Here is a 25,862-nt window from a genome sequence, read left to right on the forward strand (position 1 = left end):
ATATATATATATATACATATACATATACATATACATATACATATACATATACATATACATATATATATATACCACTTGTGGGTTGGTGAGATAGCTCAGTGGGTAAAAACACTTACTACCAAACCTGACGACTGAGTTTGATCCCTGGGAACCATGTGGTAGAAAAGAGCCAATTTCCACAAGTTGTCCTCCAACCTCCAGACCCAAAATAAATAAAATGCAAAAGAAAAAATGTTTTTAAAGAAAAAAGAGGTACTTGTACATAGCATCACAATTCAGACCAGCAAGTAGGTGTCTTGAGCTTAACCTCTGCTGAGAACAGAGGCTTTTCTGACTTTTTCTCTGACTTTTCACCTCTTTCCATATTTCTCCAAACCAGGAAGGTGTTGTAAGCACCAATCTAGGGATATAAATATATTCTAGTGAGCTGGTGAATTGGTGAATTCAGGAATACACAATCTGTGAGTATCAAGGCTGGCTGTACATGGTAGAAAACCTCTCAGGCAACTAAGCTGATCTTAGTAGTAACTAGTGCCATACAAATCTTTGTTTCTTAAGTCTTTTGTTACAAAAGCAAAATTCATTAGGTGTGGTATTTGATAAGGTTGATTTAGACAAAATAAAGGAAGTTTAATCTTTTAAAAAATATCTCTCCCCACTCAAAGCAGTGAGTTCCTAAACCCATATACTGATGTGTCTTTGGAAACCAAGCGGCTAACATCTGTGAGAAATCCCATGTCCTCCCATCAATGAGAATGTGCAGGACCTGACCCCAGGCACAATGGTCTGTTTCACTCTGAGTAGACCACCTAGCTCTCATCCATTAGACAGCACAGACAACACACTGCCGATACAAAGGCAGTAAATAATTTACTCTTAAACCCTGAAAGCCATCCTTGGGGGAAAACACCTCCCACAGTCACAGCAGAATTCAAAGTCAGCTTGGCTGTCTAGAGGTGGGGGTTGCAGGATGCTACAGTCTAACACTTCTCAACTGCACTGCCTCTTGCAAGAATTGTAGCCATCTCTCTTCTCTTCTGTCACCCAGCTTTTTACTTAAACTTTGGAGATTACTGCTTGTTTCTTAAGTGCTATTCTCCTAGGGAGATGACACAGTGCTCACAAGACAGGCTCTGACACCCTGGCCACCAAACATCCTTAGAAAGTCCTTTGTTGAACCTATCGAGGCTTGACTTCACTTACTTTCCAGCTCACTGATGAGTTGGTTATTGTGTAACTTGACGGCACGATGCTGTTCCACCTGGTCTTCCAGTTCAAATATGGTTTCTTTCATGTCTTTGATTTCTGCATCACTTTCTGAAGCTTTCTCTTGTAATTTTAGGCTGGTTCTGCTCAGCTGTTCTGCTTGATGATCACAGACCTCTTTCAGGTAAGAATAATCTTTCTCCATCTAGAGAAAAAGGAATATTATGTCAGTTTAACAAACAACAACAACAAAACCCCAAAAACAAAATGAAAACCACTCTCGTAGGTCGGTAGGAAGACTTGCTGGACGCCCTGCTGTTCTTCAGTCTGGGAACAGCCAAGGCTATAAATGTTAAAAGATGCACAATGTGTCCAAAGAGCTGGATTCCATGCCTCTTTTTATAAACAGAAAGAAAGGGGCTCCTAGTATAGGCAACTCTTTCCCTTACCAGGGCAAAACAGGTAATCATGAAAACCTGGCCACTCTAACCTCACATTCTCTGCAGAGCAGCGCCCTCTGCTGGTGAGATTCAATGTTCCAAAGCCTGAGCTACAGATACATCTCAACCTTCTTTGGAAGAATAAAACATGTAACAGAAGACAAGCTACATAAAAATCTGAATGTTCTGGAAACAGAAAATCCTCCCATTAATTTCACCTGCTCAACTTTAATTACACACATACAAATAAACAAGATAATGCACTTAACAGTTAAGATGCGAGCTTAATAATTAAATTCTGCCATATTTGCTGAATCTTTTAATTCAGTAAAATGTGTTAACGCCTCAAGTTTTCTTTCCATTTCAGCAAGTAACATACATTCTTATAAAGTTGGTGTGTGGTCATTCCCATGCTTATTACACATGTGTGTAAGTCCCTGATAATATGTATAGGCTTGTTATGTATTATAAAACCTTACACAACTAGTTGTATTATATGTGTGTATTGATTTGGAAGTATTACACTGCAGTATGTAGTATGCCTTTGTCTTATATTGACAATGCTTATTATACTATTTTAGCATAATTTTAAATGTTAGTACATGCGGACTGATACATATTACAACAGATTATTCGTGTGTGTGGTGTATGTATATTCACATGTATGGGGTACAAATGTATGGTAGTCAGAGTTTGACATCAGTGTTTTCCTTGATCACTCTCCATGATAGATAAGGAGGTAAGATCTCTCACTTGAACTCAGAGCTAGCTAATTCAGCTAGTATAGCTAGTTGGTTTGCTATGGGAAGTCCCTGTCTCTACCTGTCCCTGTCTTGAGTACTGAGATTATAGGCAAGCTATCATGCTTACTCTGCATTTACTTGGGTGCCAGGGATTCGAATTCTGGTCCTCATACTTACACATGCCCATATATAAATGAAAATGCATCTACCACAGATACAAATAATCTGTTGTAATATGTATCAATCTGCATATATCAACATTTAAGATTATGCTAAAATAGTATAATAAGCATTGTCTAGTACATCATACCATCCACTGAGCCATCTGCTAGTTGGCACTACATTATTTTAATTAGCACATATTGGAAATCCATTGCCAGAAACACCATTCTATTATTATAAAAAATGCTACAATAAATATTGCCCCATTTCTAAAGCAATTTAATTGACATTAATAAATATATTTTCCAGGCAATATACATTTGATATGTAATAGATTCCTTTCTATTTTTTTTAAGTGTGGGGTCTTAACATCAATAATTTTTTGTCCAGTTGCAGTTCTGGCTGGGGACTCTATAGGAACAGGGATCTGGTCGACTTTATTCACAACAGTACACAGAACCCTCTATACATGCACAGTGCTAGGCATGGAGAAAGTACTTAATGTGTATTTGATGAATGGATGAATAAAACAGTACAAGGCGATCCTGCTGTGTTTTCCACTTGGGAAGGTGAGATGGATGGACAGATGAATGGACGGACAGGAACAGCCTCAGGACCAACACAGATCATACAGTGGAGCTAAGGGGCTGCACTGATATTTAAAAGTTGCAAAAGCATGTGGCTCTGCACTGTGCATATATATCACTGCAGGTTGCTGTCAAAACTGAAAGTTACTGAAGTATAGCAAAATGGCATAGGACACAGAATCTGAAGCAAAATGTCAAGGTTTAAATTCCAATTCTACCAAATCAAGATTTGGGAGGGTTTTTTTTTTTAAAAAAAAATTATGATTGCTATTTGGAAGGAGTCTCTTTACGTAACTTAAACTGCTTAAGTACTCAAAACTGTTCTGCTTCAGCCCCTAGTCCTGGGATTACAGCATGCTACACCATAAGGTTGAACTTTATATTCTTTTAATTCTTTGCCTCAGTTTCCTTATTTAAACAATGGAGGAGGTTTAATGAAATAATGTATTTACAGTTTATCAGTGACTGGTACAGTTTAACTTTGCCTGCTATAGTAACCACTCAATAAAAGCTATTTCCTTCTTCCAGAATTGCCTAATGTCTTATCCATAAGTAAGACATAATAATGTCAATCACAGTAAATATAGGTCTATTCAACCATGAGAGTTGGTTGTTGAAAAAGCCTAGAAGTCTTCTATCTTATCAACGAATACTTTATAATACATAGAAAATGACTTTTTAAAAAAAAAAATTGAGACATTCTATTTTTTTTCTTTTTAAAAAGATTTACAGATGATTGTGGTATACCGTGTAGGTGCTGGGAACCAAATCCAGGAATTCTGGAAGAGCTCTTAACCACTGAACCATCTCTCCAGCTCTGAAGCCCTACATTTTAGATGTTAGAAAGCTAATGTCTGAAAGGCAGCATTGGAAGGTAAACTTTGAGTCTTATGGGCTCATGGGTGGACTCCTCAGGCAAATGCACGTCACTTGGAGCCCAGAAACATGCACATGACAAGCAGGAAATACTATGGGTGTAGAGTAAAACTGGGCACTATGATGAGGAAAGCAGCTAAGCATCCCCAATGAGATCCCTGAGTGCAGCGGAGACTGTTGACCCTCAGAGGCTCTGGTTTTATTTCCTCTACATCATGATCATGAGCACCAAGGAGTGACATGCAGGGGGAGGGGACAGACGTGCAGAGTGTGAGAGCTGGTGAGCCTACAAGTCAATACTGTCTCAAGGCAGTCACTTCTTTCTTGATCTGAAACACATTCTCTAAGCTTAAGAAAATATTCCAGAAACTTTGTTTTTGTTGTTGTTGTTATTTATTTATTGTTCTTTTTTTTTTTTTTTTTTTTTTGGTTTTTTGAGACAGGGTTTCTCTGTGTATCCCTGGCTGTCCTGGAACTCACTCTGTAGACCAGGCTGGCCTTGAACTCAGAAATCCACCTGCCTCTGCCTCCCAAGTGCTAGGATTAAAGGCGTGCGCCACCACCGCCCAGCTTATTTATTGTTCTATTGAGACAGAGTCTCTCTCCATATCTACAAAGTCCTGGCTGTCCTGGAGCTCACTATTTAGACCAGGGAGCCACCTGCCTCTACCTCTACTACAACCAGCCAAAAAACTTTGTGTTTTTTTTTTTAAAGAGTAGTTTTATCATTTCATCTCAGAAGGACACTTACTAAAATAACAAGATGTTATTATTTTCAGGTTATATTCATTTTATAAATTAACAAACATATATAGGGAAATTATTCAAAAAGAAGAATGTGGGCTGGAGAGTTGGCCCAGAGCATATACAGTTCTTCCAAAGGACCTGCTTTTGGTTCCCAGAACCCACACTGGGTGGTAACTCCGGCTCCAGGGGATCCGATACCCTATTCTGGCCTCCACAGGCACATTCACACAAGTGGCATATCCACACACAAACACAAATAAACAATTTTAGAAAATTCAGCAATCAAGCAGCAGAGAACAAAGCCTTGTATTTATGACCACTGGAGTTCTAAAATGCCCTTTTTATGATCCTGGCCTTTCTGCTGCCTAGCAATGTAAACTTTGAGTTTAGTTTTTCTAATTTGGGAATTCTACTATCAGATATCCAAACATGGTTTTTGGTGATTCTTTTGAAAAATTATCTTCCAAGCTCTGCAAGCATCTTTCATCTTTGAAAACTAACTATTCAGTCAGATTCAAACAGATCATCAAGATTTCTCGGTGAGAGGACATAAAGAGTCCTCCTGATTCACCAACAATACTAAATCCAGGCAGCAACCTAGTGAGCTGTGGTCAGACCAGGCTGGAATCTTAGCAAGTGTTACCACTTCCTCTAAGCTTTGGGATCTTTTTGAACTTGGGAGAAAAAAAGTACTGTTGCAGGTCAGTTTCCTTGGAAATACTTGGAGAATGACATGTGCACACAGGAAATATTTTGAGGAGTGTTCCTGGATCCTCACTGTGGGAAAGCTATGAGGTAGCAGAGCTGTGATGCTATCTCATGATGACATCCACTGACCCATCTAGGAGAGGCCACACCTAGCATTTCATTTATACTGACCAAGCTGTAAAGGCCCTGGTCTTTATTTTCTCAATGGATTAGCCATATGAAACACCACCCAGAGAGGGTCATCTTGGAAGGGGCCCCAGTTAGGTGCTATCAGATCCACTGATCCTCAATAGTGGAGTAAAAGAGAGTGGGACCCCTGGGTGGAGACATTAGGAGGTTATGTTGCCATATACATATCTGGAGTCTCTCCCACAGGAGAGGTATGAATAACTGTCTGTGACGGCTTTCACACTGGGTAACTGGATTACATGGAATAATGATTTCTGTAAGATGAATCCATCCAGTCTTCATCTGTTTATTATGATGAACAAGCACTAAGGACATCAAGCTGGAGATCAACTATGAACCAAGAAAGTCTTACCATAGCACAAACTATCCCCAGGACAGAGAATGCAGAATAAACCAAATAAGGAAACAAACTTAAGGCCAATACAACAATATCACCAATACATAAAGAAGCAAAAATCCAGTACATCAAGAGTAAAATCCTGGTGTGAGGTGAAAACGGAGTCTAAATATTTTAGTTTACAGCCATGTATAGTAGGTTCTGATGGCAAAGACAGCATCTTGAAAAATCAGAGTCTGCCTTTAAGAAATCATTTCATCTTCTATTCAAATAATGACACACAAATTACAGAGCAGGGCAGGATTCGAGCTCGGTCACTGCAATAAATTCTGAATGAATCCCAGTAACACTGAAGCTGTGCCAAAAGCACTGTCAGAAATGAGCACATGGAGGAGGGACTGCCCAGAGGAAGATTTCTGGCTTGTAAAGCTGCTGCTTCTTGTGTCTAGATGTCAGCTCAGAGGCTTTGCTTGGGCAGCATTAACGAGGAACCCAGGGCCTTGCCATGTCCAGCCAAAGGAATCAATCATTTTACTAAATTTGGTTATTACACTGTCCATTAAATAATTTTGAGGGGCTGGAGAGATGGCTCAGTGGTTAAGAGCACTGACTGCTCTTCCAGAGGTCCTGAGTTCAAATCCCAGCAACCACATGGTGGCTCACAACCATCTGTAATGAGATTTGATGCCCTCTTCTGGTGTGTCTGAAGACAGCTACAGTGTACTCATAAATAAAATAAATAATTAAAAAAAAATAATTTTGAATACTAAAAACTAAAAACTAAAAAAAAGAAAGAAAGAAAAGAAAAAAGAAAAAAAGAACAGAGAACAAAGAAGTTACAAATTCTTCCAACCCTTTTCTCTTCTTTAAAAATCATTCCATTTTTATATGTATGTATGTATATACCTGCATGTATGTCTATGTACCATGAGCACGCCTGCTACCCACAGAGGCTAGGAAAAGGTATCAGGTCTCCTAGAACTGAAGTTACAGACACTTGTAAGGACCATGTGGGTGCTGGGAATTGAACCCAGGTCTTCTGGAAGAGCAGCCAGTGCTCCTAACTACTGAGCCCTCACTCTAGTCCTCTTCTACCCTTTTCAATAGTGTTTCCTCCAACAGAGTTTAACTTTATAAACCTCAGAATGTGCATCAGGACATTATTATTAGATACATTTTTCCTGTTTTGGAAGGGAAGGAGGGGCAAAGAGAAACAAAGGTCTTGATGTAGGAGGCACTTTGACCTAGAAGCTGAGCAGCCATCAATATGAGGTCAGTGACTGTACGGACAAGAACAGACGAAAGCCTTGGTGAGTGTCTGAATGTTGTTCCTGCTCCCAGATAGCTCTCCTCACGTTTGGATTCTATGTGCTTTCTCAGGAAACAACACAACCACCTTTAAAGCCACCCAGGCCTAGGTCTGTGCAGGGAGTGAATAGCTCCTTCTGCAATCCCCATTAACAAATCAGTACGTAGCAAACGCTACTGGGCCAAACTCCCAATCATCTGAATGTCTCTCCATTCCCCATCCTTCCAGCCCAGCCTAGTCAGCCCTTGGCTTTCTCATTTGAGACCAGATAATCTTTCTCAACTATAAATGTATCATCATCATCATCATCATCATCATCATCGGTTTTTCTTTTTTATGTTTTTTTTGTTTTTGTTTGTTTTTGTTTTTTTTGTTTTGTTTTGTTTTTTGTTTGAGATAGGGTTTCTCTGTGTAGCCTTGGCTGTCCTGGAACTCACTTTGTAGACCAGGCTGGCCTCCCACTCAGAGATTTGCCTGCCTCTGCCTCTCGAATGCCAAGATTAAAGGTGTGTGCCACCACCACACAGCATGTGTTTTTTTCTTTTTTCCATAATTAATTTTTAAAATTTCGCAGACCAGGTCATCATTAAGCCAACAACAGGGTAAAGGCACCTGCCACCAACCCTGACCTGAGTTTGGTTCAGAGAACCCATTGGTGATGCAGACTCTGACCTCTATATGTAAACTGTGGCACATGTATCCAAAGCAAAAGAAATAAATTTAAAATGTTTTAAAAAGAAAAGCAAAACAAAACAAACAAACAAACAAAAAACCCCTCAAACCAACTAAATGGATTTTGCAAAATTAAAATGGAAAGGTGTGGGCTTCAAGAGACATTATATAAGACAATGAAAAATAACCTTAATGTTTAACTGAATGGATACACAAAAGGCAGCATATCTGAACAATGCACTATTAGCCAGGAAAAAAAAAGAATGAAGTTGTAACACATACCATTCATGGATTTAGCTTGGGGAAACAAACAAACAAACAAACAAACAGCATGCTAAATGAAGAAAGCCAAAGACAAAAGGCAGTAATGAATGATTACTTGAAAAGCTGGCAGAGTCGAGCCTAAAGATCCAGAAAGCAGATTAAAGACTGCAGAGGTTAGGAGAGACACTGGCTTTGTAAGTTACCTGCTAATAGGTTCAAAGTTTCCTCATGGGATGATAAGAGCCATCAATCAGCCTGCAGTGATCCCTGCACAGCCACATGAACACACTAGACAGCACTGATCTGTTCACTTTAGAATTATAGCTCAATAAACTTTAAAATCCCTTGCCCTCTCCTCTTTTCCCTTTCTCATTCCTCCACTCCTCTTGCTCCCCTCCCCCACCTTTTGGGGAAAGAATTATTATTTAGCTGGCATCAAATACATAATCTCCCTGCCTCAACCAACCAACTACTTGGGTTACAGGAATGTAACCATCATGCTCTCTCTCTCTCTCTCTCTCTCTCTCTCTCTCTCTCTCTCTCTCTCTTCCTCCCTCCCTCCCTCCCCCCCTTCCTTTCCTGCAAAGCTCTTGACCTTATCATGAGGGAGTAAAGGTCTCTTAGTAATAAGGTTTTGCCTTCTCTGAATCAAATGTTGTTGGTTTTAATACCAGTTGTTAGATCTGTTCTGAACACGTTCCTGCCCCATCTTTGATTTTAAAAGGCAGTCCAAGTTCATATTTAAGAATACCTGTAATGCATATGGCCTAATCTTTGAACACTGGCTCCAGCTATTGACAAATTAGACTAATAATTGTTCTCTGCTTTGGTCTGCACAATTGGAAAAAAAGATAGGGCTGAAGAGATGGCTCAAGGTTAAGAGCACTTGCAGCTCTTCTAGAGCGTGTGAGTTTGGTTTCCAGCACCCACATTAAGGAAGCTCATAACAGTATTGCTCCAGCTCCAGGAGATCTGACTCCTCTGGCTTCCATGGGCACCTGCACTCACATGCATAGACAACGTACACCTACATATAATTAAAAACAATAAAAATTTTTAAAAAGAAAAAATGTGGTGTCAATAATAAAAGCTGAAGTTTAATGATTTAGAGTTTCTGGGAGTACTTATACTCAGAAATCAGTACTTATGGGACAGAAATCAGAAACAGGGAAATTGCAGCTCCCTTAATGTCCAGCTTTTTCTTCTCTACAGTACTTCACCTGTAATGCTTGCAGAGTTCTCCGCTCCCAGGAGTTCTGCCAGGTGTGCTCAAGACTACCCGCCCTTGGTGTGATCTGTTCTTGTGCAACCAGCTCAGTCTAGTCTATCCAAGAAAAAGTAGTGGATAATAAAATGGCTAAAGCTTTATTGGGGACTATGCTGCAGCACAAGGGGATAGTGTATAAGAGGGGGGTCTTCTGGACTATCCTCATGAGACAGAGGGGGTAGACTGTTCATACAGTTAGGGAAGGGCAGAACCATGCACACACACTGACACTGGTCCACTATCTGTGCAGGGTACTGGAGCTGCCTGTTTTAAGACCAATATATAAATTGTTAGATCTGTTTTAAGTAGAAGCGTTCCTCCCTGACCAAATTTGGGACATCTGTAAAGTGGGTAGAGATATCAAGCACAGCTGTAGAGTATGGGAAGGTGAACTGAAGCTGTCATGGCAGCAGGGAAGACTCAAGGAACCATGCAGAGAATCTGGAGTGCTTGTGGCTGAAGAGTCTCCCAAGGTGGCAGTAGTGACTGCAGTGGCCCATGGAACAGAAACAGCAGCTTCCACAGCAGCCATGACAGCCAGAGCAAAGTCTCTTTCAGGGCTGACATGATGACAGTCTCCAAGTAACTGAAGAAGTAGTTCCTTGATGGCCAGCAGCAGTGATTTCCAGAGATAGCAGGAAGAGCACGAAGGGACAAAGAGAAGACACTAAAGCTCACCACAAGCTGACAGTAGTGGTTACCAGCTGAGCTTGGCCTCTGCCCAACCCTGAGCTGCTCTGCTGAGCTTCAGGACCAGTTGCCACTGCACTGATGACAAGGGGAGGGTTTGAAAGCTTGTCAATCAAGCAGCTGAGCTACTCATTAACCAGCTCCCGAGAGCTTTAATCATTTAAGAAGTATTTATAACCAATACCCAATTAATAGTCTTCTCCAGTAATTTTATGCAGTACTTAACTCTTAGCCAATGTCTTTAGGAGAAGAAAACAAAAGAGATATTCCCAAGAGTATCTAAAACACACAAGAATACAAAAATATTAGTTGTTATTAAAATATGATAATTTTACATCCAACCATTTGACAAAAGTTACTAAATAGCTAAGATGTGGAAAAAGCCACAATGCTAAAACAGTATAAAGCATACAGTAAAACAAAAGAATGACGGCCTGAGAGCACTGCCAGGAGTAAGGATGAGGAATGGATGTTGTTTTTATTTTATTTTGACATCTAGCATGGCTATTGCAGAACTCATTCTGTTCCATTCTACAGAAAACAGAGGACGTCATATTGCATTCTTATTGTCGTAAATCTTTTTTCTTTCCTTTTTTTTTGCAATGCTATTCTGCCTAGAAAGAAGTTATACTAGTATATTTACATTTCTGCTATTTAAAAGGGGGAAAAGGCTATCTTTACCCAGAGAAAAAGCCAGTAATGTGAATTTGCCTTTGAAAACTAACAGTGAGCTGCAAAAGAAGGGCCGTATCTAGGAAGGATGTGGACAGCAAGTCCTGCCCTCAAACATACGAAGGACAGAGGGATGGAGGCATCGCTGCTACTCACAGGTAAGTTCTGAGGTCAAGTTCAAGGAAGAGAATGGTGCTGTGGCCTTACCTCAGTAGAGGTAATAACACATAGAAGAAAGAAAATAAATTTAGGAAAGGAATGTGGTGAGGGACACACAGACATGCTGGCTGTACAGTTTAATCTTCGTGAGCTTCATCTCAGGTCCTGTTTTCCTTTGGGAATGAGTTCCTTCAGTGACATTACTGGAATCCACGGTTGTTAGGGATTAGTCAATACTCTGCAGTGGGGATACACTAAGCCATCAGTCAGTGCTATGGATTGGATATGGTTTGTTTTCACCCAGAGTCTCATGTTGAAATTTTATTTCCAGTGTGGTAGTTTTAGGAGGAATTATAGATAATTTTAACTGTCAACTTGACTAGATTTGGAATCATGATGGAACATATCTGGTGTGTCTATGAAGATGCTTCCAGAAAGGTTTAACTGAAGAGGGAAGACCTAATCTAGATATAGACAGCACTATCTCCTGGGCTGGGGTCTAGAACTGAATACAGGGAAAGCAAGATGAGGAATGGCATTCATCCTTCTCCACTTCCCAACTACAGGGTGAGTAGCTGCTGCATGCCCACTGCCATGCTTCCTATGCTGTGACGGATGGGACCCTCTGTTGGGGTGCAGGAGTTACCTCACAAACCACATGAATACTGATCTCAGTCAGATAAGGATAGTTTATTGACCATATGCCCCAGGACAGATCCATCAAGGCCATGGTCCAGACTTGGGAGCTGAACCCTGATACTGAGTTATGATCCTACAGGGCTTTTAAGCCTAAAATCCACAAACATCTGTGCCAAGTTATCCCACCAATCATGATTTGGGGAAGGGACTCCCTTAGAAACATGTCTTTGTTGTACATTTATCCTGCTCCCATAGTTTGGGCTATTCACCTGTGGGGGACTTGCCTTGTCTTAACTTACCAACTAGAATGTCAGTTATCCATATACAAGTTTCCTTCTGACAAATAAGATGTCAGTTCCCAGGGAAGTCTTGGGAACTTAAATTTTACTGGACCCTTACTCAAACTGGAAGTCTTGTTCCAAATAGTTTCTTATATTGGTGGAGGTGTTTCTCTTATGTTGGGGTCCATCCTAGGGACGGCTTATAAAAGCAAATACCATAAAAGCTCATACACAGGTACAGGAAGCGCTGCTGGGTGGTTGGTTTGGGTCTAAGCTTATTGTGGCTCACTATACAAAGCAGTTCTAACTGACTTCTGTTGTCATTGGTTTCCAAGAATACCAAAGCACACAACATCCTAGTAACCCCAGTAACATCACATGAGAAAGTTTCTTTATGACATTAGTAATAGCACAAAATGAGGCTAGACAGGTAGTAGTTACCTAGGCCTTAATATTTTATCTAGGCCTCAACATGCTCAAAACTGTGAGTCAAAATAAATCCTTCCTTTCTTAAGTGTTCATAAAATATTTTGATACAGCTATGAGAAAAGTATTAGATACTGGAAGTAAGACTCTTTAGAGGTGATTAGGAGGGGTACTACCCTCATGAGTGTATGGGTACAGTGTCACAGGTTTTCTCTTGCTCAGGGACTAAATGAATAATAGGTTCCTCTTATAAAGGGAAGCTGGCACCTCTGTTTATTCTCTCACTGTGCGTTCTCACACAAGGTAGTTCTTTTGCTATTCTATCATGAACAGAAACCACTGTAACCCTTAAGACACTGATACTTGACTTTAAACTTCTAGCATCTTGAACTAGCAGCTCAAATAATCCTTTTTCTTTCTGAATTCCCAGTGTAAGCACAACAGAAAACAGTTTAAGAGGTCTAGAATTTGGTTTTGTGGTGTTGATGACTTATATAAGAGTACTACTCTCTGTACACAAGGTAGTGCAAAATCACTATAAAAGAAACCCTGTGTATGTAGCATTATACCTCATATGTTTTTCCCCCTTAGGCTCTTAACTAAACACTGGCTAGAATCCTACTGTACATAATAATTCGAGTTAGCAGAAAATCAGTAAATATATGGTACTATGTGAATAACAGTTTAATTATTTAAAAATAATTTTAAGTATATATTTGTAATGCTGTGCTCACAGAAAATATACATTTTTCTATGTCCTTAAAATAGATTAAATTTATGAGTAAGAAAACTCTAGTCGGGCGGTGGTGGCGCACGCCTCTAATCCCAGCACTTAGGACGCAGAGGCAGGCCGATTTCTGAGTTTGAGAGTTCGAGGCCAGCCTGGTCTACAGAGTGAGTTCCAGGACAGCCAGGGCTATACAGAGAAACCCTGTCTCGAAAAACCAAACCAAAAAAAAAAAAAAAAAATCTAACAAGGGTAGGGTAAAGTTAAAGAATTTTACTCAAGAAATCGGGAAGGAAAACAAATTATAAAAATTCTTGTAAAAAGAATAAAGGTAGAAATAAATTAACTTATAGTTTAGGCTAGGCATGGTGCTTCACACCTTTAATCCCAGCACTTAGAGGATAGAGGGCAGTTAGGTCTACAGAACCAGTTCCAGGGCAGCCAATGCCACACAAAAAAAGCCTATCTCTAGAGAGGAAAAAAAAAGGTTACAAGTGGAACTTTTACAGTAATCTGACTAATTTACTGTATTTATGGATTGTGACCATACATACAGAAATTTTTATATATCTCTGAATATTTCTTCAGGAGAAATCTTTTATACAGAAAGATAAAATATTATAATTCTGTCTATATAGATTTGTATGCATACCTAGGTATATACCAAGTGAGAAAATGTTGGTGGATTTTTCTCCAGGTAGTAGGATTAAAGGCAATGCTTATCTTATTTTCTATACTTTTCCATATTTTACTAAAATCTTCCATAATGAATATGTAATCATTTGACTAGAAAAAATACTGAAAATGCCAGAGTGATTGAAGAAAGACTTCAAGGTCATGGGGAGCTGGAGAGCTCAGTGGTTTAGATCACTTATTGTTCTGCAGAGGACACAGGTTCTACTCCCAGCACCTACATGGCTGCTCACAACTATCTGTAACTCTAGTTCCAGGAGATCTGATGATCTCTTCTGGCATCTGTGGGCACTAGACACACATGTGGTGCATATATACACATGTAGGCAAAACACTTATACATATAAAATAAATCTTAAAAATGTGTGTGTGTTTAAAGAGAGTCCATCTGGGAGAATAAATATTTTGTAAAATAACGAATGATCTTTAAACAAAAGAGAACATTCTTATTTTACAAGGTGACTTAATTAAAAGTTTCGTTTATCAACATTCAATTCAAATGAGCACCTGGCTCATAACCACTAATGCTTCCATTCCTTCAATAAAATACATGTGAATTCACAATACAAAGATACAATCTCCTCACACAACCTACCACGGAAACAGAAAACAGCTGAGTACAGAACTGGACAGCAACTGACGGATCCCAAAACAAAGGAAGCAGCAGTAGAAATGTCCCCAAGAGCTCACAGCATAACCTGCTTTTTTGGATCACTGACAGCTATCAAATAAAGTGGGAGGATGCCTTCCCCACCCCGTTCTCCCAGGAGTTTCCCAAGTCACAGATCCAGAGCTGGAAAGACAGGAACAAGGAGCCAGCATGTACTCTGTGAGGCAGATGACTATCACACAGTCACAACCAATAACCCTGAATCACACAACAACATTCCAGCCAAATCAAAGAGTTATTTTAAAAATGAAAGCCATGATCATTTATTTAATCTTGGGCTCTAAGCTAAAAAATTTTCAGGAAATGAGTAACAGATTTGAATGACATAATTTAGTACCAAGTTTTGGCAAGGGCTCAAGGATGCAAGTACTTTCATGAACTGGTGGGAACAAATTGGCATAATATTTCTGGCAGGCAATTTGGCTAAATGTGTTGAAAGTCTTTAAAATGTTTATACTCTTTGACTCACTAAGTCAACGTCTAGGAATTTCTCCTGAAGAAATATTCAGAGATATATAAAAATTTACTTTTAATAGTCTAAGACCAGAAAGGACATAAACAACCAATAATACACACATGGCAATATCAGTGGCCTAGTGAATATAAAAAACAGCCGCATGATAAATACTTGCTGGCATTGAAAACATTTTAAAAAGCCAGTGCTAGAATATGCTCAGACAGTATTAAATGCATCAAAAAGTCCATCAATGTATACAGGATGGTTCTAAATTTTATTTTATTCTATTTTTGTGTGGTGCTAGGGATCAAATCTAAATCCTCAAGGAGGCTATGAAAGTAATCTACCACCAAGACACATCCCACCCCTACACCATACCATCTGATGTAATTTACAATATTTCCATTAATCTTTTATCTATCTGTACAGAAATCTGGGTGTTTTTTTACTTTGAAATCCCCAGGGCTAACCTGCCTAAATTCTAATAGAATGCTTGGATTCACAAATACAGTTGAATAATTGATTCTCTTTGGTTCACAATGTTAAGGTCTCGAAGAGAAATGTCAACAAATACTAGTTGAGAACTATCTTCTTACCTTAGCTAGCAGGCTGGAAACATGTTTAATTTCACCATTTGCCTTTAGCAATTCTTGTCTGAGCTCAGTGCAAGACAGTTGCAACTGATCTTTCTCAGCTCGAGCCACTTTCAGCATTTCCTGAATCTCGAAGTTCTCTGCTGCCTGCCCCACGGTACTGCTGGCCTCTATGGCTTTTTGCTTATCGGCCTCCAAATGAGCTTTCAAGGACCCATTCTCCATTTTCAAGCCTTCCAAGGTAACTCTACATTCCTCCAAAGTTTTGGCCATCATGCTATTATTACACCGTTCATGTTCTAGGAACCCATTCAGCTTTTCATTTTCTTCCTTCAGGTGCTTAATCATGTCTATAGCTCCTTGGTTTTCTTCCTCAACCTTCCGTAGGCTACAGGTCAACTGCTGCTGAATGTTGAGCAGCTTCTCTCTTTCAAAGCGGCTCTTCTCAAGAATATCTGTGCACTTCTGCTCCAGCTCAAGGATTTTTCCTCCTTGGGCACTAGGTTCCTCATTTTTCACTCGCTCTTGTAAAAGGTTGATGAGTTTCTCATTTTCCTGACTCAGCTGTTCTGCTCTCTCTCGGTGCTGGTGGAAGGAGGTCTCCAAAATGGTCTTCTCATCCACTAGCTTCTCATTCTCAGCTGTCAGTTCCTGCACCATCTGCTGCTGGTCTGATAATTCTTGCAGAGTAGCTTGCAGCTCTTCTGCAGTGCTGTGCTGATTCTCCTCCATCTTCTGTATCTTCTCAGTAAGAGAAGCTAAGGACAGCTCACTTGCATTGTTTGGAGAGCTCCCAGTAGGGGAGCCCTTGGAGCTCTTAAAAGGGTTGCTAGTGGCTGACAGGGGCCGAGATGGGGTATCTGCAGTGATATGCTCGAAATCTGAGGCGTCAGGTGACAGAGAGGCTTTAGTAACATCACTGCTGGAAGACCCTGATGTCCGCAATGCACTCCCATGTGTGCTTCTTCTGTACTCATCCGTTTCACTGGACAACTCATTTCCAACTGGGCTTCCGAAGCTGGACTCGTGGGTTATAGATGTTGGGCAGCTGCTGTCACCAGTGTGACTTGCTGCTCCTTCTGAATTTGGTGACTGCTCAAGGTAAGTCAGTTTCTCCTTCAAGGCCCTGTTTTCTTCCTCTAGGTCAGCGAGTTCTTTCTGAAAGCTCTTATTCTTCTCCTCCAGGGTTCTTATCAAAGGCTCTGTGTCACTTACTGGGGCTGATGTTCCCTCTGCACTTGGGTCTGAAGCATTGGTGTCCTCCGTGCTCAGGGCCCACCTCTCTTTACATTTTTTTAGTTCACTTCGAAGCCTGTTAATTTCACTGTCTTTGGTTTTGGCTTCTGCCAGAAGTTCCCGTACCTGGGACTCGAGCACAGCCTTCTCTGCACCTTCATGCTCTTGCTTAGGTTTTGCAGGGGTGGTCCTTAGATGTTTGGTAGGAGTGGGATTGCAGGAGGAAGTTGGACTGGAGCCCAACTTCTTTGAGCTGGAGGGACCACGCGGCACAGACCTCTCTCTGGAGATAGTTACTGAGAGTTCCCGTGGAGCCGGAATGCCTGTTCGTTTAGTTGTTGGAATAGTCCCTAAAGAAAAAAGATGAAGAAAAAAATTGAAAAAAAAATTTTTATAATGAAACTCAAATGTCTTCCAAATATGGCATTGAGGATGCTATGGCTGTCACCCTTCATCCAAATTCTTCCTCCTCTAGGTATCTTCTCAGTAAGAGAAGCCAAGAACAGCTCATTTGCATTGTTTGGGAGCTCCCAGTAGGGGAGCCCTTGGAGCTCTTAAAAAGGGTTGCTAGTGGCTGACAGGGGCCCGAGATGGGGTATCTGCAGTGATAAGCATATCTGAGTGATAGGCAAAATCTGAGGCGTTTTGAATAGGGTTTCTGTACCGCTTCCCATGGGCTTGTGTATTAAGGAAAGCAGACTCTTAGCCTGAGCAATCCAGAGCAATTCTATCCCCTGAGAACACATAACTCAATTAAGATTTATGGATACAACCAGGAGCCCAAAGTTGCCACACTAGGCTGGGGATGCAGAATGGAACTGCTTAACTCTCATCAGAGAAGCTTCTTCTTGTAGTGGATGTTAATTAACAAAAAGATCTGCAGCTGGACAGTGCGCAGAGCGTGAGCAACTTTGAAGCACTCAGCCCTATAAGGTATATCTCTAACAAATTCCTCCTTTCAAGGTTAAGAGATGTATATGGCAGAGGAGGTGGAAAGATTTTAATAGCCAGAAGTGGTGGATAACTCCAAGAATAACGTGTTTCCAAACAGATCAGGACTGATAGACATATGAACTCAAAGAGACTGTGACAGCATACATATGTCCTGCACAGACTCAAACCAGACCAAAGCCCAGCACTGAGAAGAAGTGGGCACAAAGTCCCACCCCTAACCAAGAAACTACTTGCAATTGATAACTGCTGGGAAAGCAAAAATTAGTAGTTTTCTCCAATGTAATGTCACAGGGCATGTCAATCACACTCCAGGACAGGCTCCATGCCTATGAACAGCTGGCTCAAACAGAATGAACTCCGTACTTTTTCATGTACATTTTCTTTAGTTATTATTGACTTTTTTAAAGTTTGCTCATCTATTATAATTTCCATTTTTGTTGTTATTTTATTTATTTATTTATTTATTTATTTATTTATTTATTTTTGTTTTTCGAGACAGGGTTTCTCTGTGTAGCCCTGGCTGTCCTGGAACTCACTCTGTAGACCAGGCTGGCCTCGAACTCAGAAATCCGCCTGCCTCTGCCTCCCTAGTGCTGGGATTAAAGGCGTGGGCCACCACCTCCCGGCTTGCTTTTTATTTTTTTATTTGGTGAGAGGGATCTAAGAAGAGCTAGAGAGGGTAAAGAATATGATCAAAATATACTGTATGAAAAATTCATATAATTTTTTAAAAAATCTATAGATAATAGAAAAATGGAGTGCAAGAGTGGGCTGCTAAATATCACTAGGATCAGGAGAAAAGCACATGGCTGACAACCACTCTGCTATCCTGTGAGGAAGGTAAGACTCTGTCTGTGGTACGGAAAGAAGGAAACCAAATTCTTAATAGTATCACATTAACCCTGGAGCTTGGCCTATTGCTGGACTTGCAGTTTCAGCAGCTGATTTACATGTTTCCTAGAAGTTACTCTAAATTAGGTTTTCTATAACTTGCAGCTTAATACAGCTATACAGATAATATTGAGAACTAAATAAAATACAAGTTTATTTACATTTCCCAATAACATATTTTAATTGAGTGCAACTTTGACATAAGAAGAGGGGCTTGGGTATATAGCTGATATTGTCTAATATGTCTAGAGCCCTAGATTCCACTTTCAATGAGGAAGAGCAGGTGCAGGAAGGGAAGACTCTGACAAAGAATTAGAAAACAAAATTAGTACTTGGGAGGCAGAGGCAGGCTGATCTCTTACCTCAAGGTAAGCCTGGAATACAAAGTGAGTTCCAGGAGCCAGGGCTACACAGAAAAACACTGTCTCAAAACAAAACAAAACAAAACAAAAATAACAAAGGAAAAAAACCAGAATTGGTGTGCTCCTTTGTATTCACAGAGAAACAAGAACAAATGGGAAAGGGATGAGGAATAGCTACAAATATTAGAGACTGGTAAAATGGAGACATGATATAGAATTTAGAATATAATTATGAGAAACATAAGTACAGGGATTTTTTTTCATTTTACTATATTATAGATAATGCCAATAACATCTAGGGGTAAAAACATTTTAAAGCTCACACAGAAGCCAGGAGTTGGTGGCACATGCACTTGGGAGGCAGAGGCAAGTGAATCTCTGTGAGCTGTGAACAACCTGGTCTACAAAGCAAGTTCCAGGACATCCAGAGCTACAAGGAAAAACCCTGTCTAGAAAAACAAAACAAAAGGGTTCACACAGGGATCACAGGGAAATTAAAATGCTGGACTTAAACTTACTTAAAAACTGAAAAGACTGATGGAGTCTGGGCTGTAGCCTGGTCTCTAATCAGGAAGGACCCATTTCTCTTTCTCTAAAGTATAGGAAGGTGATGTAGAATGCATCCTTGGCTGGTCACAGTCTAGTGTTAAGAAATTCTGAGTCCAACCTGGCCCAGACTGCCGAAAGAGAGCAGCTGCTGACCTCAACACAGCAATAACAAGCAATAGCAGCCACTGCTAGGTCCTGCAGAAGCTCAGCTATATTACTATATAGAAAGTCTGGTTCTTTAATTTTTAAATTATGTTAGAGACGGAGAGATGGGTGAGCTCTTGCAGAGGATCCAGGTTCAGCTCACAATACCCACATGATGGCTCACAACTATCTGTAACTCCAGGGCAGTTGACACCCTCTTCTAACTTCTGCAGGCAGAGAGCACTACGCCCTCATGTGATGCACACTCATAAACATAAAATAAATAAATCTAAAAAAAATTAAATTGTGCTCCTCAGACACTGAGTACTGTGACAGACTTCTAAAAGTTGTACATATCTAGTTACCTTGTTTGCATCACACTAAATTACTCAATAAAGAAAAGGTTTAATTATTCTTATAAAATGAAGATTGCAACCACTCAGCAATAAAATGTTTTTATAACACCAATCCTCTAGAATGAAGTCATCTTGGAGAGGACCAGGCTGAAGACCGGAAGATCACTGATGCTTCATAGTTACTGTGTCTATCCAACAGACAAACCTACAGATCCAAGATTATCACAGCAGCATCTGCCATTCCTCAAATATCACTTACATGAGGTTCCTCTTCCTTCCTCCCTCCACTCTCTTTCCACCTTTGGTCATTTGTTGCTTTTTCCTTCCTTTTACTGCCAAAGTTTGGTCTGTTCTCCTTATAATTATTACCTGCGCCTTGTATAAACCACTCAGAATGTTGTTTAACAGCAAACCAAAGTTTATTTATGAAATACACCAATGTGTTGTGAAACATACAGTGCAAATATTTGTTGCATCTATTTTTCCCTTGTTAAAACTAGACTGCTCTTTAAGGTTGTGTGCATCTCTGTATCCTCTCCATTCTGACTTTCAACATATTTAAACTCTCTTCCTCTTTTCTTTTTGCAACCAACCAGTTGGCCAGCAAATCTTATAACCATTTTAGAAATGTTCCTGTGTTGTTCTTTTCCTTTTGTTTTGGTCTGAACCTAGAATAGAATAGTCTATCTAAATTTCTGAGACTATTTTTTCAGGCCACCCATATGCAACTTTGGGACAAACTGAACAATCAGTTAAACAGCTTATATTTATTTCTGTCACAGAATCTGCCTGCCTGCCTGCCTGCCTTTCTTTTCTTTTTTCTTTTTTCTTTTCCTTTCCTTTCCTTTCCTTCTCCTTCCTCTCTCTCTCTCTCTCTCTCTCTCTCTCTCTCTCTCTCTCTCTCTCTCTCTCTCTCTTTCCAGATAGGGTCTCACTATGTACCCCTGACTGGCTAGAACTCTCTATATAACCCAAGCTGGCCCCAAACTCATCTGCCTGTCTCTGCCTCACCAGCTTTGGGATTAAAGGCATATGCCACCATGCCAGTCACAATCTGTTTCTTAGCCAAGACTGTGCTAACATCAGACTTCTTCCTGTCCTGATCATTGTACTCAGCTTCATTCACTTCTCCTTGACTCTCAATACACTCAGGAAACACTAGTCAATATCCTCAATTTTATACATGGGCAAAGACTCTCCAGTGTAGCTACTTTTGGGTACCAACACTCCCCACAGTAGTCCCTCACCCACACCCAGTAAGCTCAATAAACTCATTAGTTCTCTAGGGTGAACTTTAATGAAATTGAACCTTGGTTTGTCTTTGGGACCTTATGGGAGAGGGCAGACATTGCTTAGCTCCTTCTCCCTGCTTGGGAGAAATTTTTTACAACAAATAGTAAATTCACTTGTTAATGCTATTATGTCTTGTGGTATTCAGAAAGGGAACTAGTAAATAAAATAAAATGTTACCACTTGGGAGGCAGAGGCAGGCGGATTTCTGAGTTCGAGGCCAGCCTGGTCTACAGAGTGAGTTCCAGGACAGCCAGGACTACACAGAGAAACCCTGTCTCGAAAAACCAAAAAAAAAAAAAAAAAAAAAGAAAAAGAAAAAAGAAAAAAAGAAAAAAAAAGTTAAAAGGATGTAAAAATGAAACTTGTTTTTTTATAAAGAAAAATATATATATATATATATATATGAAAATTAAGATGGTTGTATGTTTCCAGAATGAAACCTAGAAAGCTTATACAAATTATGAAGGTCTGTGTAAGTTATTTAAAGTACATAAAGAATGAAACTTAGAGATGTTATAAATAGTTATATATAGTTATTAAAATATCAAACAATTAAAAGGACTGGCTAAAATGTGTATGTCTAATCAGAGTTTATTTAGAAATGGTTGGTTATTGAAATATATTCAGTAGTTAAAAGTACCAGACTGGTTTAACAACCTTCTGGCTGTTCAGTAACCAGTTTTGGAGGCTATGCAAATGTGGACAGATAGACTAAAAAGGAGAACAGTTTCCCCTAGCTCCCAAGGTCGACAAGGTCCTAGGGGACTGTGAGCCTTCTCTTGAAATATCCTGTGACTGTAGAATCATTTATTCTCTTGTTCAGGGAAGCTTTGTACTGTAACCAGCATCAAGTCTACAAGAGGAAGGTCAACATGGACAAAAAGTTTGCTCACTGCCTCCAAGGAGTCAAGCAAGGCCTCTGATTTCTCCTCAGCAATATGGAACAACTGGTAAAGAAAGGTTAGAGGGGCCGGATGCTCCTCTCAAGCCAAGTGACCCCACAGGATTAGATCCTAAACTTGCCTTGACAGTCTGAAAAGGAAAATTAATTTTGACCACCTGCATGGTCTTAAACACTCAGCAGTAAAGAACAGCCAAAGACTACGAATATTGGTAATAGTCTCCAAACACAAGACACAGATCTACATGAGAAGTTATTTAGACAACTAAATCTCACTAATTATTTGCTTCTTGATTTAAAAACAAAAAACATGCAAACAAAAATCTTGCTCAGATACAAGACTTCAGAGCTAGGCTCACTGCAGCCCCTGTCCATAGTCAAGGAAGACGGCTCCACTACTGTTTATAGTTTACAGCCTGAGCCTGCTCTGTTTCCCATCTGACACTGTTATGTAACTAGCTGGAAGCTCCTGCATCAAGGTGACTCCTGCATCAAGGGAAGCCACTATGCCTTCCTTGCCATGGAACTATGGGATAATGGTAAACCCTTCCCCTCAGTTCTTCTTTTAGTAAGTTTGTTAAGGTGGCAAGAAAAGTGACTAATAGAAAACCGGTGTGGAGAAGGAGGGCCACTGCTATGATAAACCTGACCACATCGTTTGAAAGCTTTTAGAACCGGCTTGTGGAAGAAATGTGGAAGAGTTTGGAATGGCAGGCTAATGAATAGCTTTAGAATCCAGTCATCAATTAATGGATAATTTTAATGGAAGTTTAGATCGCCAATATCTAAAGAAATGCAGAGAGTAAACTATTTCATGTTTCACAGGCGAACATAGATCCTGTTAGGACCTGGGTTAGAAACCATTCCATTCTGCAAAGAATATGGTTGCATTCTGCCTGAGTCCTGCAAATTTGAGTAAAATTGAGTTCAAAATGTATTAACTAATTTGTTTGGTGGGAGATATTTTCAGAGAGCATAGCACTCAAGACTGTAGCACTCAGACTGTAGCTACTGCTCACTGCATTTACCCAGATGCATAGTGAGTAGAAAGTGGAGAGGAAAGGACTGAAAGCTCAGGACAGGGAGGGTACAGACAGAGAGGATATCTTGTTTAAGATAAAGCACCTTAGTGCTGGGACAAAGGGGAGGAGCCTGACCTCACCCATTGAGAGCCCTAGGGCATAATGTAAATTCACTTGAGAGTTCCTGGAAAGAGCCTAAGGGATACCTTGGTGAAAAATGGCTGCCTAGGGAAGTTTCAGCAGGTTTAGCCTTGAAGGTGGAGTCTACTGAGAACCCAAGGAGCCAGGCTACATCTTAAGCTCTAAGCAGAAATTGTCTTTATCCAAGTGGTGCTGGTTTTGTAGACAAGCAAAATCACAAGAAAGAGGCTTCTGTTGAGATTTCAGAAAGCTGCTAAGGCAGATAATGTGCAGCAGGGTCAAATGCCCTTCATGGAGCTCGGAAACAGGCTGTGAGTGAAGCTGGGAGAGTAAAGCTGAAGCCACGAAAGTAGTGTAAATTCCTGGATGTTGTAAATGCTATGAATGTGGGAAATTCACCAAGGGAAGCCAGGCTAGGAGAGAGGCCACATGTCCCCCCACAACAGACTTGAAGAGATGGATCCCAAAGGATGCCATTACAGATCCCAGATGCAAGACACAACGCCACACAGGGTTGGGGGGTCTTTGTTTGTTTGGTTTTTTTTTCGATCCTGTCTTTCCCTGCTATGCTCTGCCCCGCTAATTCCTTCCTTTTAAATAGGACTGTTTACCCAGTACTTTGTATATTGGGTGTAACTTGTTTTTATTTTATACAGGCTCAAGTTGTGAGTTTGCTATTTTGGATCTTTGAACAGTGTCAAAACTGTACTACTATGGGAACTTTGAAAATGAATTGAAAGCATTACTATATTTTAAGCTAGCTATGGGGGCCTATGGGGGCCAGAGGTGTAGTGCTATGGTTTACATGTAAAATGTCTCCCACAATGCCATGTGTTTGAACATGAGGTCCCCAGCTGGTGGTTCTGCTTTGAGAGATTGTGGAACCTTTAACAGGTGTGGTTCAACAGGAGCAGGTCGTTGGGGAAAATCTATGAGTTATCTAGCCAGCGCTGGTTTGCCGTGGCTCTTCTTTCTCCTGACTTTCCCTCTTCCTATCTGCTGTGACATTATCACCAGTCCCAAGTTGAGATCCCAAGGCTAGAACTAAAATAAATCCTTCTTTTCTCAAGCTGCTTTTTTTCATGTATTTGGGAGCGGGTAGGGGGTGAGGAGGTGAGACAACAAAACAGTCACAAGAAAAATAAAACTACTACAGATTCCCAGAAGCAAGTGGAAGACATGTCTAGACTAGTTCTAGAGATCAGAGTGCCAGAGAGGGAGCATCTTTTACAGAACATCTAGTTGTATGAAGGGGATGAAAAAAATAAAATAAAACGAAAATAGTGAAAGTCTAACAACCTATTACCTATAACTTCATCCTGCATGGAAAAAGAAATATAGAGTCACTACACTATTACAGTCATGTAGTCATACTACATAAACTACCTATACACAGAACATGGGAGACTAATTCCAAAATCATTTGAATAGATCATGCTTAAAGGTGAAAAGTTAAAGAACAGATGAAGAAACTGAGACACAGATGACAAAGTAGAAAGAGCTGGCAGGCAGAGAAGATAGCAGCGTTAACATTTACCCTGGCCTTACTAATACAAGTCAAAGATACTTCATACAGTTGATACAACTAGAAATAAAGATTTAATGCATTATTAAAAGTAACAACAACAAAGATGAAAAACAGTGAGGTACAAAGAGTTAAATTCTCATCTACCATAACAAGAAAAAAAACTATAAATGTGAAACAATAGTAATGTCAAGAGAAGACCAGCCATAGCCAGAGATAATATTTGCAAATGACATCTGACAAAGAACTGATCTGATATTCACAGTATATAAAAATTCTGAAAGCTTAATAATGAGAAAATGGCTGCTTAAAAATGCACATAAGTTCTGAATAGATACCTGACCAAACAAGATACACAAGTGGAAAACAGGCATCTGAAGGGTTCCACAGAGCATCATCAGTGAGTGGCAGACTACAACAGTTAAAGCTGAGCATGGGTGCTCACATCTATGACCTCAGCAATTGGGGCGCTGACACAGGATGCCTGCCAAGTGTTTGAAGATAGGTGGAGTACATGTGAGACCCTGCCTTAAAAACAAAATAAAAAACCCAAACAACAGTGTGATGCCATTATAAACATATCACCATGTTTTCACAATCTCAGCGAAAGCACCAAATGCTGGCAAGGGTATATGTCTTAGTTTCTTTTCTGTTATGATAAAACACCCTGATGAAAAGCACTTAAAGGAGAAGGGGTTTATGTCAACTCACAACTATAGGTTATCCTTGTAGGGGAGCCAAGGCAGGCACTTGAAACAGCTAGTCATATCTACAGTCAAGAGCAGTAAGAATGAATGATGCCTACTGGTGTTCAGCCCCTCTCTTCACTTATACACCAAGACTCAACCTGAGAATGCTGGAACACAATCAAAACAACTCCCATAAATGTGCCCGGTTGAGCTAGACAATTCTTCATTAGACTCTCTCTTTTTTTTTTTTTTTTTTTTTTTTTTTTTTTTTTTTTTTTTTTTTTT

General features: G+C 40.1%; 1 protein-coding gene across 3 annotated transcripts in view; it reads right to left on the bottom strand.

Moving 5' to 3' along the window:
- Specc1 (sperm antigen with calponin homology and coiled-coil domains 1) overlaps positions 1 to 25,862 on the bottom strand; it is a 227,336-nt gene that overhangs the window by 91,154 nt on the left and 110,320 nt on the right. For all 3 annotated transcript variants that reach the window (XM_028776493.1, XM_028776494.1, XM_028776495.1), the window contains 2 exons: positions 15,518 to 17,100; positions 1,204 to 1,411 (listed from right to left, as the gene is read on the bottom strand). In XM_028776493.1, coding sequence (XP_028632326.1) covers positions 1,204 to 1,411; positions 15,518 to 17,100 — 1,791 coding nt within the window. The remainder of the gene's footprint in view (positions 1 to 1,203; positions 1,412 to 15,517; positions 17,101 to 25,862) is intronic.

This window comes from Grammomys surdaster, unplaced genomic scaffold, assembly GCF_004785775.1.
Source record: "Grammomys surdaster isolate TR1022 unplaced genomic scaffold, NIH_TR_1.0 270, whole genome shotgun sequence".
Taxonomy (NCBI): domain Eukaryota; kingdom Metazoa; phylum Chordata; class Mammalia; order Rodentia; family Muridae; genus Grammomys; species Grammomys surdaster.